The sequence below is a fragment of the Dryas octopetala genome, chromosome 4 (genome assembly GCF_963921425.1).
Source record: "Dryas octopetala chromosome 4, drDryOcto1.1, whole genome shotgun sequence".
NCBI lineage: Eukaryota > Viridiplantae > Streptophyta > Magnoliopsida > Rosales > Rosaceae > Dryas > Dryas octopetala.
Genome location: NC_141369.1, coordinates 7,348,759 through 7,364,246, shown reverse-complemented (window position 1 = coordinate 7,364,246; position 15,488 = coordinate 7,348,759). Strand labels below are relative to the sequence as shown.

Genomic DNA, 15,488 nt, shown 5'->3' with positions numbered 1-15,488 from the left:
AGTTAAAATGCAAAAATATAATAAAATTATAGCGAGGGTGTATCTTTGTCAAAAATTAGGTTAGCTTTTCTCTCTGGAAATGGAGGATATGAGATTTGAGCTTTGAAGAAATCACATCACAAGTGATATTGTATTGTTGTATGCTCTCCTCTCAAGCTCTCAGCCTTAAAAAATGAGCATTATCGTATCAAATGACAAACGCATAAATGCACCGTCGTTTTGGCTTTTCGGCTTTTCATTATAAATAAAATGTGTCTTTTTATCCCATTTATAATGTCGCAAGTCTTTCCTTTACCAAACGTACACATACTGCTATTTGCCAAACACACTCCTAATGTCCATTCTTAGCTTCTCTTTTGGATCTTCATCAAGAAATCACTCTGGTAATTTAGTGGTGTATGATTGTCTCTTAGCAAAGTTGAGTTTAAATAATAATTAATGCAAGAATATTAGAATTGATTATTATAATACTAATAAGGGAGATGTCATATATTTTTAAGGGATTAATGCTATTTTGCTCCCCAGACTATTACACTTGTATCAGTTTACTCCCCAAACTTCTAATTTGGAAAATTAAGGACCCTGACTTTTTCAATTTTGCCAATTGAGGTTCTTTCGTCAATTTACACATTTTTCATCCTAAATGTCGGGAATGATCAACCAAAATTTAGCGAGAAATAAAGGAGAGAAAAATGATGCATGAGGAAAAAATAGTAAGATCTAAATGGAAGAGATCATTTTGCCCTCAAAGATTTGAATGAAAAATGTGTAAATTGTCAGGAGAACCTCAATTGGCAAAATTGAAAAAGTCATGGTCCTTAATTTTCCAAATTAGAAGTTTAGGGAGCAAACTGATACAAGTGTAATAGTCTGGGGAGCAAAATTGTATTAATCCCTATTTTTAATTATCAAGTTCGTAATAAGGATTGGATTGGATTAATAATATACTATTATTGTATTTAATTAAGCATTTAGTGTAGTTTTCATGTTTGTAATAAAAATTGGATGGTAATGTAGGAAGAAGAAGTTTTTGAAATCATTAAATATTCATTGATGGCAATTAAAGTCATCGATCATATATGTGCTAAATGAGCTTACAATTATCATGCAGCATAAACTCGGCTTCCAATTACTACAAGTGGATACGATTCTATGCATAAAATATTGAATAAGGATCTTGCACACTTCCGACAATTGTATAAAATATATCCGAATTTATTTCTAAAGTTATGCTATATTATTAGAGAAAAATGTTGAGCTCGTTTTTATAATATTTATTTAATCTCTAATTTATACATTCTAGTCTTTTCTTCCTAACATTTTTAATATTTTTTTCCTATTTTAAGTAATTATTTTATTTTTTAGGTTTTATTAGTCTTAATCTTAAATTATTAGACTTTGTTAGGTTTTAGTTTTTTTTTTTAGATTATTTTAGATTATATTTCATTTTATGATTTTGTTTAGTAATTAGTTTGTTTAACTTGTGTAGGCTCTAAGTTTGAAGAAGCCCAAAAGGAACGAAGAAGAAGTGAGCCGACCTAGCCCAAAGAAGAGAATGAAGAAATGAAGAATTGAAGCCTAGAACTATAGCTCACTTGCGTAAGCCCAAGCCCACTTTGGCTACTCATAGGATTTCTCTTTCAAAACCTTTTGGCTATGATGTATGAGAGAGAATAAGAATGTTTTTATTTTGTTGCACTTTTATTTAATAAAATGAAATTTTAATTCATGTCACTCTTCTCTCTTATCTTTGTCTTTTATTTACCTTATGCTATTTAGTTATTTATTTAATATCTAGTTGCTTATTTTATTATTCCTTGTTATTTCTTAGTTTATATGTTATTTTGTTTCTTTTTATCATTTTATTTTAGTTCTAAACTTATAGGTGGTCACTAAACTTCCTGACCAAGGTAAGAGAGAAGCACCACCATGAATATTATCAAGTTAAGACTTTTATGTTAATTTTTCTCTTACCTAAATCCTACAAGTTCTAGATATTGTCTATAAAATGAGAAGGAAACCATCTTTTACCTATAATGTTATATATTATGGGTAGTTAGAGAATCTTTCCACATTTTTGCTTCATGATTAATCTTTTAAATACAAATATTTTTTAACTCTAGTTGTTCCTTAGTCTTTGGTTCACTTGAGTTGCTTAAAGTTTGTATTTTTAAGCAAAAATAAGGTCTACCATATAAATCTTCAATTTTTGTACTCAAATCATAAATATCTTTGGAAGAGGGCATCAAGTTGACTCTCGGATGCCCTTCTTTTTGGGGAATTACTAAAAACCTCACTTGATGTGTTCATAGTGGTGTGGAACCCTAACCTTGGTTTTTATACCATTGTTTAACTTATAATACCAAAAAGTTGTCATTTTCCCTCTCTAGATTTAATATTTAAATTCTTGTCCCTTTATTTATTTTATTTTCCTTTCATCTACTTTATTGCTTTATATTTTAGTTACATTTTGTTTTAGTTACCTCACAAACCAACAATCTTGCAAGCTAGGTTAGTTTTAAATTTAGTGTATATTTTTACAACACTCCTTAAGGTTCGACCTCGTTAGTATACAACCTTTACTACAAGGCTCGTATATATGTGAGTAATAAATAAATTACAACAAAAAACACTCTTTTAGGATATAAGGTTTATTTTTGTTGAAGAAATACTTGCAACATTTTTATACATTGTTAGCCAGAATTCTCAATATTATCTAATTCATAAAACATTTAGTCGATCACATATCACTACTGGCTGTAGTTTTAATAAGATTTTGAGGGCATTAAACACAATAACAACATAAAAAATAAGCAAACATAGACACACAATGTCAGCTAGAAAAGATCAAAAAATATTTAGAGATATATTGTAGCAACTCGGCAGAAAATTCAGTCTCTGAAAAGATTAAGGCTATAATGGAAAGACTACATGGCTCCTGAACCCACATAACAGAAATGGCAATGAAAAATCGACGCAGAAAAAGATAAACATTAACTTCTAGTTTAGTCTCTAGTATTGTTTGGATAGTTAATATTTCTAAGTATAATTTTCTTCTTGCTACGTACTCATGGCTACTGATCTTGGTCAGACTCTAAGTCGTGATCAACTCCTTTATTTAATATAGAACAACTCCACCAATTTTCGAGCATGGACAAATAGACCTCATGATTTTTCAAAATACGGGTGTAGCATATGCATGCATAAGTTTAAAGAGGTGGTCGTCGTAAGTTTTTATTCTCCCTTTTAATTTTTGAGTCTGTTTCGCAACTCATTAAATCAATTTTATTTATATCTTCTTGAAAACTTTTTTTCGCTTCAGTTATATTGCTCTATATGGTTCAAGATGACTTCTCTTCCAAATAATTCATGATCTCCAAGCATACTGTCATTTCGTGACCGTGCGTTTCTTCAAGAGAGAACTAAATCGCTAATTGCATCTGGTCGTTTCATACCGTGATATGCCAATTGCACGGATAACGAAAACAAATTGTTCAATTTTCGCCATTGTGAGGACATTTGGTATATTTAAATTGTAATTGCGAGGACATTTGGTATATTTAAATTGTAATTGACAATTTTCAAATCAGCTATTCCATTTTCATATAATACACAAGCAGAGCTAGTGTAGCTTGCATACGACTACACAATTTTCTTTGCAAGGAGTGTCGTTTTAATAAATTTCAGGTTGAACTAGATAGTAAACCATCATCATCTTCTTCATAGCAACTCACGACTACCGATGTTGGTTAGACTCTAAGCCGTGATCGACTCATCTTCTGAGATGCTGATGTAGCTCACTTCATTACTTCTTACATAATTAGACATTTTTTATTATTTATCTTTATTATTATTAATTACAGTAAAATATTATTTTTAGAGATTTTAATTTGGAAGAATCGAAGAAGGGATAAATTTGGATATATTTGCATGTGTTTTCGGTTTTCTAAATATTAATGCCAAAAATGCTTTTATTTTTTAAAAATTATTTCTTAATATGCTACCAGACACATTCTCGAATCTTAAAAAACATAAATTCAATTTGTTATTTTCATTTTTTAAAAACTATTTTGAAAAACGTTACCAGATGAGCCGTTGATACACTGCCAAGCACTTGATACTGTCTTTTTTCACTCCGCAAGCGCGTACACAAATAAATTGGGCTTGAATTTAATTTTTTATTTGGCTAGGTTTTTAGTTAAAAATCTTTCAAAAATAGGACTTGAGATTAATTTATTATAAATTGAAACCTAAGGGATATATAAAAGTTTCTATATTTTTCAATTATAACTTCTAATATAAGGCCACATCCGGTCTAGGGCTAAAAAGCCTAAAATGTAAGGCCCAAGCTCGGTGATCGGAAGTGTAAAAGATGAGTAAGAAATGAGGAATGTGGTTTTTTTTTCCTTATAATAAATGGGAAATGTTGAAAAAATAAATAAGGGAAAAAATAACAATTTTGATCCTTGTGTTTTACTTCGAAAACATATTTTGTCCTTGTGGTTTTAAAATTCCACGTTTAGTCCTTATGTTTTATATTATTTGCAATATTAGGATATTTAATACTCTAACATGAAATTTTTTCTCAAATTGAAACTAATAACTTGCTTAAACTTGTGATTTTAATAATTTTTGGGCCAAAAATTATGTTTGTAACCTTTAATTTGATTTGCAAACAAAAAATTAAAGAAATTCCAAACTTATAATTCAACTCAAAAAATTTTGTGACCCTCAATATCTTTAGTAAATAAATACGAAAATGAAAAATGAAATTAGTCTTAGAATATCCATAAGATAGTCCTTTAATTTTTCAACAAAATTTTTTCTTAAAAACAAATGATAATTTATTCCAAATTAAAATTTTGAGTTTTTTAAAATCGTCCTAAGATTACAAACAACATAAAACAAATTGGAACCACCAAGACCAAATTTTTTCTTTATGGCCATGTCACCGAGACCAAATTTGTTTTACGAGTAAAAGTGTAAAACACATAAAACCAAAAACATTTTTCTCCCAAAGAAGAACATTGCTATTTGTTAAGAGTGCTACTCTTTGCATACCCTTTTTTTTTTTTTTTTTTGCACACCATTTTCTTCATTTTTCTGCCAACATACCCCCCTATTTTTTTCTAAAATTTAGAATTTCTTTTTACACACCCATTTTATTACCAAAATATCCATCTTCTAAAACACACCTACCACACCTAAACAATACACAACTCCCACCCAAAACCAACACCACCGTGCGCAGCACCCCACACCACTGCGCGCAGCACCCCGCACCACTGGGCGCACCACCCTCAACCCCACCTCTCTCTTTTTCCTTCTCTCTCCTCCCTCCCTTTCTTTTTCTAGCTTTTCAATCCAGCCACACCAACCCACCCACCTCGCAGCACCAGCCTTGCAACCATTTGGCCCATTTGATTGCAATCAATCATCAATAGCCTACACATATATTCAAATGTGCATAAAAGAAATACAAACACAATTTCATTTCTTTAAACCAATACAAACAATTCAAAACCACAATACCCAAATCTTTAAACTCATAAACACTAAAAATTTTAAGAAAGACTTGTTTGCCAAGAATGAGAAGACCAGGCTTCTGAACCTCCACGAGCTCTTTCAAAAGCTTGGCAACAGATAACGGGTAGAGAGGCCCACCCTGCACCACCGCGCACAGCACCGTTCGACACTGGTTCACCGAAAATGTCACACTAGTTCGGTAGTCATCCGCCGAACAATGTGAGTGTTGTTCGGCAGGTACCCACCGAACATCCATGACCCGTTCAGCAAGTACCCACCGAACCAGCTGCTCGAAGAAAATGTCTGTTTGGGCGATAGGAGAGAGGGAAGGAGAAAGAGAGAGAGCTGGGTTGGCGCGAGCAGAAGGGCAAGCGGGGTGGCTTCGACGGTGCTGCACGCAGTGGTGCTGCAGAAGGGGAGAGAAGCCAGAGAGAAAGGGAGAGACAGAGAGAGAGAGAGAGAGAAAGCCAATTGCCATGCGGTGGTGCGGGGCTGGGGTGGTCAGTGGGTGGTTCCTGATCGAGCTTGGGTCTAGGGTGGGAGGGTGCTGTGAGGGGGAGAGATGGGTAGAGAGAGGGAAGGAGAGATAGAGGGGATGAGGTTTTGAGTAATTTTGTTTTGGGTGTTTTTTGTCATTTTACAAATTAAATTTTTGGAGTGTGCAAAAAGAAAAAATAGGGTGTGCTAAGCCAGCTTGTTTTGTTAATTGTAGGCTCGTAGCAATAGAACTATAGAAGGAGCTTTCTGGACCAAAAATATAAAGAAAAAGCAAAAGGAGAAGTTTATTGCTGTGGAAGCAAAACACCCAAAAATCTGAAAGCAAAAGGCAAAGGAGTTGTCACTGGTTAGGAGTCGCAAGAATGGCCGAAGAATCCACACGCCCAACCCGGCTTATGAACTTCGTTTCTGAGGAACAGGTACTTACTCCGATTATCTCTCTGAAAAACCATAAAACCCTAGAAATCCTATCCATGAATAATCACAATGTAACGTGCATACTTGGAATTTGGTGCATTTGGGTGATGTTTTGCAGTTGGATGAAGCCAAGAGAACAAGGGGTGAACGAGTTGAGGATGGCACTGCCTTTAGGGACAGACCCCTTTACGAGGTTCCCTTCCTTTTACTTTTTCATTCTCTGAATTTAATTGAAACCCCATTCATCCCTTATCATGGTCCATGTTGAATCTTGTTTGCATTCGATTCAGATTTTGAAAGAAAATAAAGACAAGAAGGATGCAGAGTTCAATGAACGTTTCAAGCACAGTGAGTTCTCAAAGCTCAAACAAATTCATTATTTCAATAACTATATGAACATGAGGCAACCCTTTACTTAGTTTTCGTTGCATTTTATGTTATGACAAAAAGGGTAAGCAATTTTGCTATTGCTCAGTGCTCACTCGCTTCATTTGCTCTTTGCAGGACCGCCAAAAGCTTTGGATGATGACGAGACAGAGTTTCTTGATAAGTTGGAGACTGTGAGTCAAGACACTATGTTTTCTTACTCATTCATGCTTTCAATGCCACTTTCATTTCATCTCAAACATTACTTGTTGCATATCAACTGATTAAGTATCTGTTGATCTTGATCTTCTAATATGACTTTGTAGAGGTTGTTAAGTAGGATATGATCATAGGAGCCATACTTTTTATACTTTTTTTTTTTATTTTTTTTATTTCTAGACATTGGTAAGTACTGCTGGGTGAAGCAGTTAAGACAGTTGGGTGCACAGCTGAGATACAGCATATAGTCACATGTGTTATTTTTGTACTAAAAACATTGTTTTTCAGTCCAGGAGGGAATATGAACAACAAATTGCAGATGAAGAAGCCCAACAGCTTCTGAGTTTCCAGGTGTGTTTCCAATCATTTTGGAATTGTTAGATTGCTTCTACATTTAAGGTGTCATATTTGAGGTATTACTTTATTTGTTTCTTGTACATATTTGAGGTTTTACTTTATTTGTTTCTTGTGCAATTTGCTAGAGTTTGTTGGTTTCAAAGCTTCTGGGATTTGGTTGTGCTCTTTATTGAATTTTGTAAAATGATTGGCATGGAAAAGTTTCCTTGAAAGCATAGGAGAATGCGAGATCTTATTGATTATTTTTAAGAGTCCTTCTGGCCAGCATATGCATCAATGATACCATACACTTGTCCTTTTAATGCTTGGCATTCTAGCCTTTGAAGTCAGTTTAGGGATGTATTTGATCATGAAAAGGAATTGATATTATATGCCTGATTATCTTCCAGATAGGTTCAACAATTATTACCTAGAAATTTAGAATTTGTGATATTTTCTTGATGCTTATGTCTGTGTACACATGCTTATGTGTATACTGTTCTGATGCTATATTAGTGCCATACAGTTAGTCGTCCAAGATAAAACTCTTCTTGAAAAACAGAAAATTCTTATTCTAGTTGTCCTTGTTATCAGGCAGCGGTGGCAGCAAAGTCTAGCATTGTACATGAGCTAAATGAAACACCTTCTGTTCCTGTAGTCCAGGTTGGCATATCAATGTGTGTGTGCGTGCGTGTGTGTGTGTGTGTGCTTTTGCGTGCGCGTGTGTGTGTGATGCCATCCTCCACTAGTTTGTGGTGTGCGTGATGGTTGGAAGTGTTGGTTTACATTTCTGAATGAATCTATATCTGCTTGCAGGAACAGAAATCAGCTGGGAAGAAGAATCCACCTCCTCGCCCATTAGGTATGATAATTAAAGTGAAGCCACAAGCAAAGAAAGCTAAAATCGATCAGGAAGGTATCAAAGAACCTATGAATACAGTAACAACCCCATATGTTGATACAGAAAAAAGTTTAGAGGTAATGAAGACACCTTATAGTGATGCTGATAAGTCCAGTGTTGATGCTAAGACAGGTCTTGTTTCATATAGTGACGAGAGTGATGATGACTAGTAGTTACATTCTCTTTATCTTTGAGGAAAAATTAATATTTTATTGAATTAATATTTTCTTGATTGTTTTTTGTCTTCCAATACACAATAAGAAAAGCTGGATTCAGGATGATCCATTCACGTTAAATTTAGAAAATATGCATTTGCGATAGAGGAAAAAACATACAAAATGAGCTTGTGTAGGACAATATATGTGACATGATCTCAAAACACAAGCTCTTATACATCATAGATAGCATGTCTCAGTGTCATATGTTATCATCTCTGATGTATATAATGGGAGAAAACTATTTTTTTTTTTTTTTTTTTTGAGGCAGGGCCAGCCCTAAGGGGAGTTCAGTGAGGCGGTTTCCTTGGGCCCAATATCTTTTACATTGGGAGAGGGCTCCCATTTAAGTCACCCTATATTACCTTAGGCCATTAAACTGGAACTCGAGGAACTAAGGGAAAAAAACAGATGTTTACTTAAACCTCAAATAGAGGTTCCCAATCCTAGTCCAAATACTAAATTGCATTATGGGTACTCACTACTCAGTGGTCCCATATGACAAAATTATCTTTTAACATAAAATGTATGGATTGCTTATAGATTTTGCTAAAATATTAAGTAATAAGATCAAATTTCACTTTTTGAGTTCTTGTAATGATTTTGTGTGACCTTAATTGCGAGCAAATTTTAGAAATTATATATGGAAGAAAACCTTTGAGCTCATGCTTGCATGTTTTTTGGATACTATCCAATTTCTCTCGTTTTTTTTTTTTTTTTTTTTTTTTTTGTGAATATGAATGGCAGGGGTTCTGAGTTTGTGTCAGGCTCTAGAGTCCTCAGGAATGGCCTTCCACACCCACTACTGTTATCACCTTTTGTTTGGCTCGAACCGACCTTGCTCTCCTAGAAAAATAAAAAAATAAAAAAACTTATGAATACCATTTCTGATCAATTAATGGTAATTACTCTTCTAGTAATCTATCAGTTCTTGGAGGCAAATGATGGTAGAAATTGAAATGGAATGGAAACCTAGGTCAGGAAAAAAAAACTAACAAACTGTCGCAGAAGTGGTTCTTTAATAGGATTAGGGCTTGGAAGATATATGCTATAGTTGTGACAAGTGGATTATCGAGCTTCAATTACTTGAAGTGAGTGTTCATCTAAGAGGTGTAAGTATTTGGTTTTTCTTAGCCTCTGGTTTTATTACATGGTTTTTCACTTCTGCATAAAGAATGATGGAGGTTTGAAATGGTCAGTATATTCTAACTATTATTTCTTGTTACTCGTTGATTTTTAGTACATGGTTGACCTAAGACTGCCTCTTCCATTTGAAGGAAGATTCCTTTAAAATGCTCAGTAAAATGAAACACACTTTGAGTATTGTTCTGTTGTGTGGATCTTTGACACCATTATGAAGTTGTATAAATAATTTGAGAAACATTTTCTTAGTCACAGGAATTTTGGATTTTGGCAAGCATAACAGCGGATTTTTAGATAGGTGAAGATATTAATGTAGAGGAGGATGATATTTATGTGTTCCCTTAGCTACATTCTATTCCTTTGGGATAATGCCAGAAAAGAAAAGGAGCTTGTGGATGCTTCTCTGGGGATTAACCAAGAGAGATCTCATCTTGAATGGATGGCTGTTTATAGGTGTAAGTTCAAGGCTGCTGCTAGGAAATTAGTGGCTCTTGATCAATCTGCTAGTAGTTTTGGTCTCTTGAGGTCTGGTAGCCTTTTTGGCAGAGTATATGCCAGAGTATAATTCCTAGTTCTCGAACAAGGGAAAAAACTTGGGAGCTATTTGTGCATGAATCTCTTCATGGTGAGGTTGGTTCTGATATGGCTTTGAGTGGGATTGCTCTTGAAATGCAGGCTCCTCCCAGTGTAATTATCCCTTTTGCATTATCTACTGTCACGTATCCTTCCTCTTAATTTAGTTATGTTTGATTTAATCACTGTCGAGCCTCTGGCTTGATTGAATTGAATTTATCTTAATTGGGTTACTAGCGCATTTTTTGTTACTTTCGGTGTTGATGTCGCTAGTCCTCCTTGTATCAGACAATCTTGGTTGTCTGCTGAGTCTGTGGAACCTTTAAACATGAATTTAGGAGCCCTAGTAAAAGGACGTTGGAGGTTGTCATTGAGGAAACTGATGATGATTGAAGGAGTTTTTTCATTCTGGAATGTGGAAATGGAGCTACTATCTTAGAATTGTTCGGGGTTCCCAACATTTATTATTTTCTCTGCTAATTTTTTGGATAAATCCTATAATTTGGATGTATTTTGTTTGGACGCTCGATTGGAATGTGACACAACTGATAGAGATTCTTATTGTGGAAGACTTTGAATATGAAGTACTAATACTATTACTATGCATGATCATTTTCTATATGTTAAAGTTAAAACTTCTATTATAATTCTAATCGAGAATGTTATTTTACTGCAAAGTTACTCAAATGGTGGACAAATTTTAAGCAATCGAGAGAGACAATGTATCATCATTAACTGCTAAAATTAGTAACTGTAAAATCACTATTAGATTAGATTGATCTAAATATCTAATCTAACCGCTGAGTCAATAAATGTTCATTAATGCTCAGAATTTGGCCCTTATAAGAGCAGTACTCTATTTTACTGCAAAAGAACCTCTGGGAAGATTTAATTGATTTTATGCCTTTGGATGGTGTTCCCTAGTTACTCGTGGGAAATTTTCATTCTGTTTGTACCAGCATTGCTGCAAAATGAAATTGCAAGCTCTTATCAGTTGTATAAAAAATAAAAATTCCACTTAGAAATTGTAAAATTAATTGTTACTTGATGAGATTGCTAACTATGTCCATCTTTGGCTGGGGTTTTTCTCCGGTTATTGCAGTGCAAGGGCTTCGGCCAATTTCAACGCATCACATTCATACATCTTGTACATGCTTTGATAAGGATAGATGTATAAGCCAGTTTGGGAGAATTACCATTGTCATCTGAAGTTAATATAATTCCTAATTCTCCAACAAGGGAAAAATGCTGTGGAGCTTTTGTGTATGAATCTGTTCATGGTGGGGTTGGTTCTGATATGGCTTTGAGTGGGATTGCTCTCGAAATGCATCTTACTCCAAGTGTCCTTATCCCATTTGCATTATCAACTGTTGAACTGTCCCTTGCCCTTCCTCCTAATTTAGTTATACATGATGTAATGATCACTATGAAGCCTCTGGCTCGATTAAAATGAATTTATCATAATCAGGCTATGGTCCTTTTTTTGTTATTTTCTCTGTTGATGCTGCTGGTCCTCCTAGTATTGGACAGTCAAATATGAATTAGGAGCCCTAGTTAAAGGACTTTGGTCAGTCCAAAAAAAAAAAAAAAAAGGACTTTGGAGGTTGTCATGGAGGAAAGTGATGAGGATTGGACTAGGAGAGCTTTTGTTTCTGGAATGTGGAATGAAGCTACTATCTTGGAATTGTATGGAGGGTTTCTGACATTTTTAATAGGTAAAGAGTATCTTAAAAGAAAGTAAGAAACAACAAACTTTTAGTTTTAAATTAAGCTTATTCATCCAATAATATAAGGAAAGTTACTTATATGGACCAAGGATAAAAATATTATAAATTCTTTAAATATCGGTACTCAAATTTATAGATATATAGACGAATATATCGATTTCGGTAGATATTGGTGTAAAGAAAATTGAGTTAGATTTTGTTCTTTTGTTGGTTTATTGTTGATTAATTAGGATTAGTGAATGAGTTTTGATCTAAGTAGGGCTGGATTTGGTTTGATTTCATTTTATAATTCTTTTTCTTACCAAATTTTGAAATTTTTTATACAATTCTGCCGATATATATATACCAATATGCTATCAATATTATTGATATTTTGTTGACATATACCGATATCAGAGAAATATCGGTTACAATCTATTTAAATATTGGTGGATGAAATTACGAATATTTTGGCGGATATATCGACAATATCGTGAATATTTTCATCCATTATATGGATACTAGTCAAATGGTAGATTACACTTACAAGAAAAATTCTATTGGTGTATCCTAATTTACTATTTTTTTTTTCCTCTGCAAAGTTTTTGTATTCATCCTATAATTTGGATGCATTTCGTTTAGACACTTCGATGAATGATGACACAACTGATACATACTGTTATTATGGAAACCTTTGAATATGAATATGAATATTAATACTATTACTATACATTATCATTTTCTATATGTTAAAGTAACGACTTAAGGTAAAAAACAAAAGAAGTTAAGGACTTATGGACTTATATTATAATTCTAATCGAGAATGTTACTTTATTCTTTATTGCAAAGTTACCCAAAAGACGGATACATTTTATAATAAATTATTCTCAATTTCAATTTTTGAAAGATTTTTAAGTGAAAATTCAGTCAAATGAAAAATTAAGTTAAAGCTCAATCTATTCGCATGTGAGGGTCTGGTCGCGGAAAACAAGTTATCGAGTGCTCTTTACTCTTGTAAAGAGCTCGACAGATGTAGATGAGGATGCATTTGTAGATTTTAGATTATAGATGCATATTTTTTAAGTTGTAGATGCATTTTTTTAGGTTGCAGATGTAGCTTTTTAGATTGTAGATGACAAATTTTAGGTCGTAGATGCATGTTTTAAGTTGTAGATACATGGATGAGGTCGTAGATGCAAGTTCAATATGCAAAAGCCAAAAACTCGACAAAACTACCGAGCGCACTGCAAGATTGCCGAGCGCTCGATAGAATTTTTGGGCTTCTACCTAAGTTTTGAACCAGTTAAATCTTAACTTATTTTTCTTTCTCATTTTGAATTTCTACTTAAAACACCCTAAATTTTAAGCAATGGTGATGAATAATATATAATTATTGAACCGTTAAGTGCAATAAGTGTTGATTGATACTTAAAATTTGTCTTTTAGGAGTACTCAATTTTACTGAACTGGTGTATGCATACCCTCAAAAGCATTTGCCAAAGAAACTTTGTGATGATAAATAGAAGTTTTAGACCCATCAATTCTCTATCTCGACTTTTAGATACCAATTATTTAGTACCAACTAATGTGGTGCATAGTATGACATTTTCTTTATTATCATAGCAAATTAGCTAGACATGTTTCTCGATGTTTTAGACTTGTCATCCCTTCTAGAGGAACTGCAAATTGCAATACATCTTGGCGATTTCAAAGAAATTTGTTTAGCCATTGAACCATAGATTGATAGATATCATTAGGCACCACCCCTCCCCCTTATTAATTAAGTTATTAGTCAATGGATCAGAACATGCATTTTCTTTTCTTTTCTTTTTTTGTTTAATATTCTTCAATCATGTCTTTTAAATTACGTATCCACATGAACTATGATATATTTATTCAACCCACGGTCCAATATTTTAAATTCCGCAGATATAGCCATTTCATAACTTCCAAAATTTGTGTTCTTTTGACAAAAAAGTAATGTTTTTGTGTTCCTGAAATTGTGACTAATTAGTAACGACTAATGACTATTCTATAAGAAAAGAACTTGACAACTGTGACTGTGGAAGTAGTAGATTAAGACATTAATTAATGATTGTGCAAATTTCTAGATCCTTACAATTACTTTTTTTAATTTATTATATGTATTTATCAACTATGGATCCATATTTAATAAGGCGGAAGAAATGAAAAGTAGACATTGTTCCTTTACTTTCCAAAAACTAAAATAAAAGATGCTGGTATTTCTTCACGACCAAGGCACATGAATTAAATAATATGGTCGGACTTTAGAGCCTGGAGCCGTCACGGATGACGTTCCATGTTGATTTTGGAGCAGTCATGGATGACGTTCCATTTTGATTTTTCGCCAGTCCCCATGGATAATTTTGCTTGCAAGCAAGAGTAAAATTTTGGTTTCGAATCAAATTTAGATGAAAAATTTTAGCTTAAATTTTGATTTCGATAAAATTAGACAAAAATGATAAAAATTATGAATGAAATTTGATCATATGTTTATTTAACATATTATCTATTACATTGATAAAAAATATTGAATAAATCAAATTATATAATAAGTTTCATGTAATATAAGATAAATATAATGTGCGTTGGAAGCAAATACTGTTAAATAAAATTAGTATATTCTTTATATTCTATAATTTATACACTAACCCTAATATTAAACCATATATACTCTATATACCAAAATACACTTTATACTCTACAATCTATTCACTAAATTATATATACTCTATATTTTTTAGGATATGATATAAGATATTAGGATTTAGGCTCTTTAGGATATTTTAAATTATTTTTTATATAGAAATGTATTAGGGTTTAGGGTTTAAAAACAACTAAACGAAACCCAAACTTTTTTTCTTCTTTCCAATTGCCTAAAGGCCCCAAACCTCAATCAATCCTAAAGCTTTTTTTTTAATCTCTTTTTTTGTTTTGTTTCATTTTTTTTTCTTTCCTTCCTTTTCCTTCTTATCCGTGACTCTTTCTTCATCTTCCCTCTCATTGTCTCTCCCAGCCCTGCGCGCACAGTCTTCTCTCTCCTCCTTCCCTGATCTTCCTTTCTTCCTCCTCTCCCTCCTCGATCTCCTCTCTCCCAGATCTCTTCTCTCTCTTCTCTCTCCTCCCTCCCCCTCCCCAATCACCATCAGATGTGTCGCTTCCATTGATTGCTGGCGACTGGAGATCTGAGATGAAAATGGGGCTAGAGACTGGAGTGTGAGTGTTAAATGACAGCGAAATTTGGAGAAATTTAACAAAAACGTGCTTGGAACATGTTCGACGAAATAATTACGAAAAATAGTTGGATACGTGATAAAATTTCAAGATCTCAAAAAAACGAAAATTTCAGCGAAATTTCATTCCTTACTTGCAAGGATGACGGATTGAATAGAGATTTTAGCAACAATAACTTTAATTTTTCGTAATTTATATTTTGTTCCAATCAAAAGTAAAATATACTTTCGTCCAAATTTAGATTGTGAATCTTTAATTTTATTAAGGGAAGAGTGCAACTATGTGAATTGTGTGACCGATTTTGCTTAAACTTGTAAAGGCTAACATTGAATG

The 15,488-nt window shown here is 33.3% G+C and overlaps 1 protein-coding gene across 1 annotated transcript; it reads left to right on the top strand.

The window, feature by feature from the left end:
• The first annotated feature begins 6,276 nt into the window (after window positions 1–6,276).
• LOC147286419 (NEFA-interacting nuclear protein) lies at window positions 6,277–8,503 on the top strand. The gene is made up of 7 exons (XM_086241300.1): window positions 6,277–6,443; window positions 6,560–6,634; window positions 6,732–6,789; window positions 6,946–7,001; window positions 7,315–7,377; window positions 7,957–8,025; window positions 8,179–8,503. Exons 1-7 carry the CDS (start codon window positions 6,387–6,389, stop codon window positions 8,431–8,433), a joined length of 633 nt encoding a protein of 210 aa, XP_086097426.1. The 5' UTR covers window positions 6,277–6,386; the 3' UTR covers window positions 8,434–8,503.
• Window positions 8,504–15,488: the final 6,985 nt, after the last annotated feature.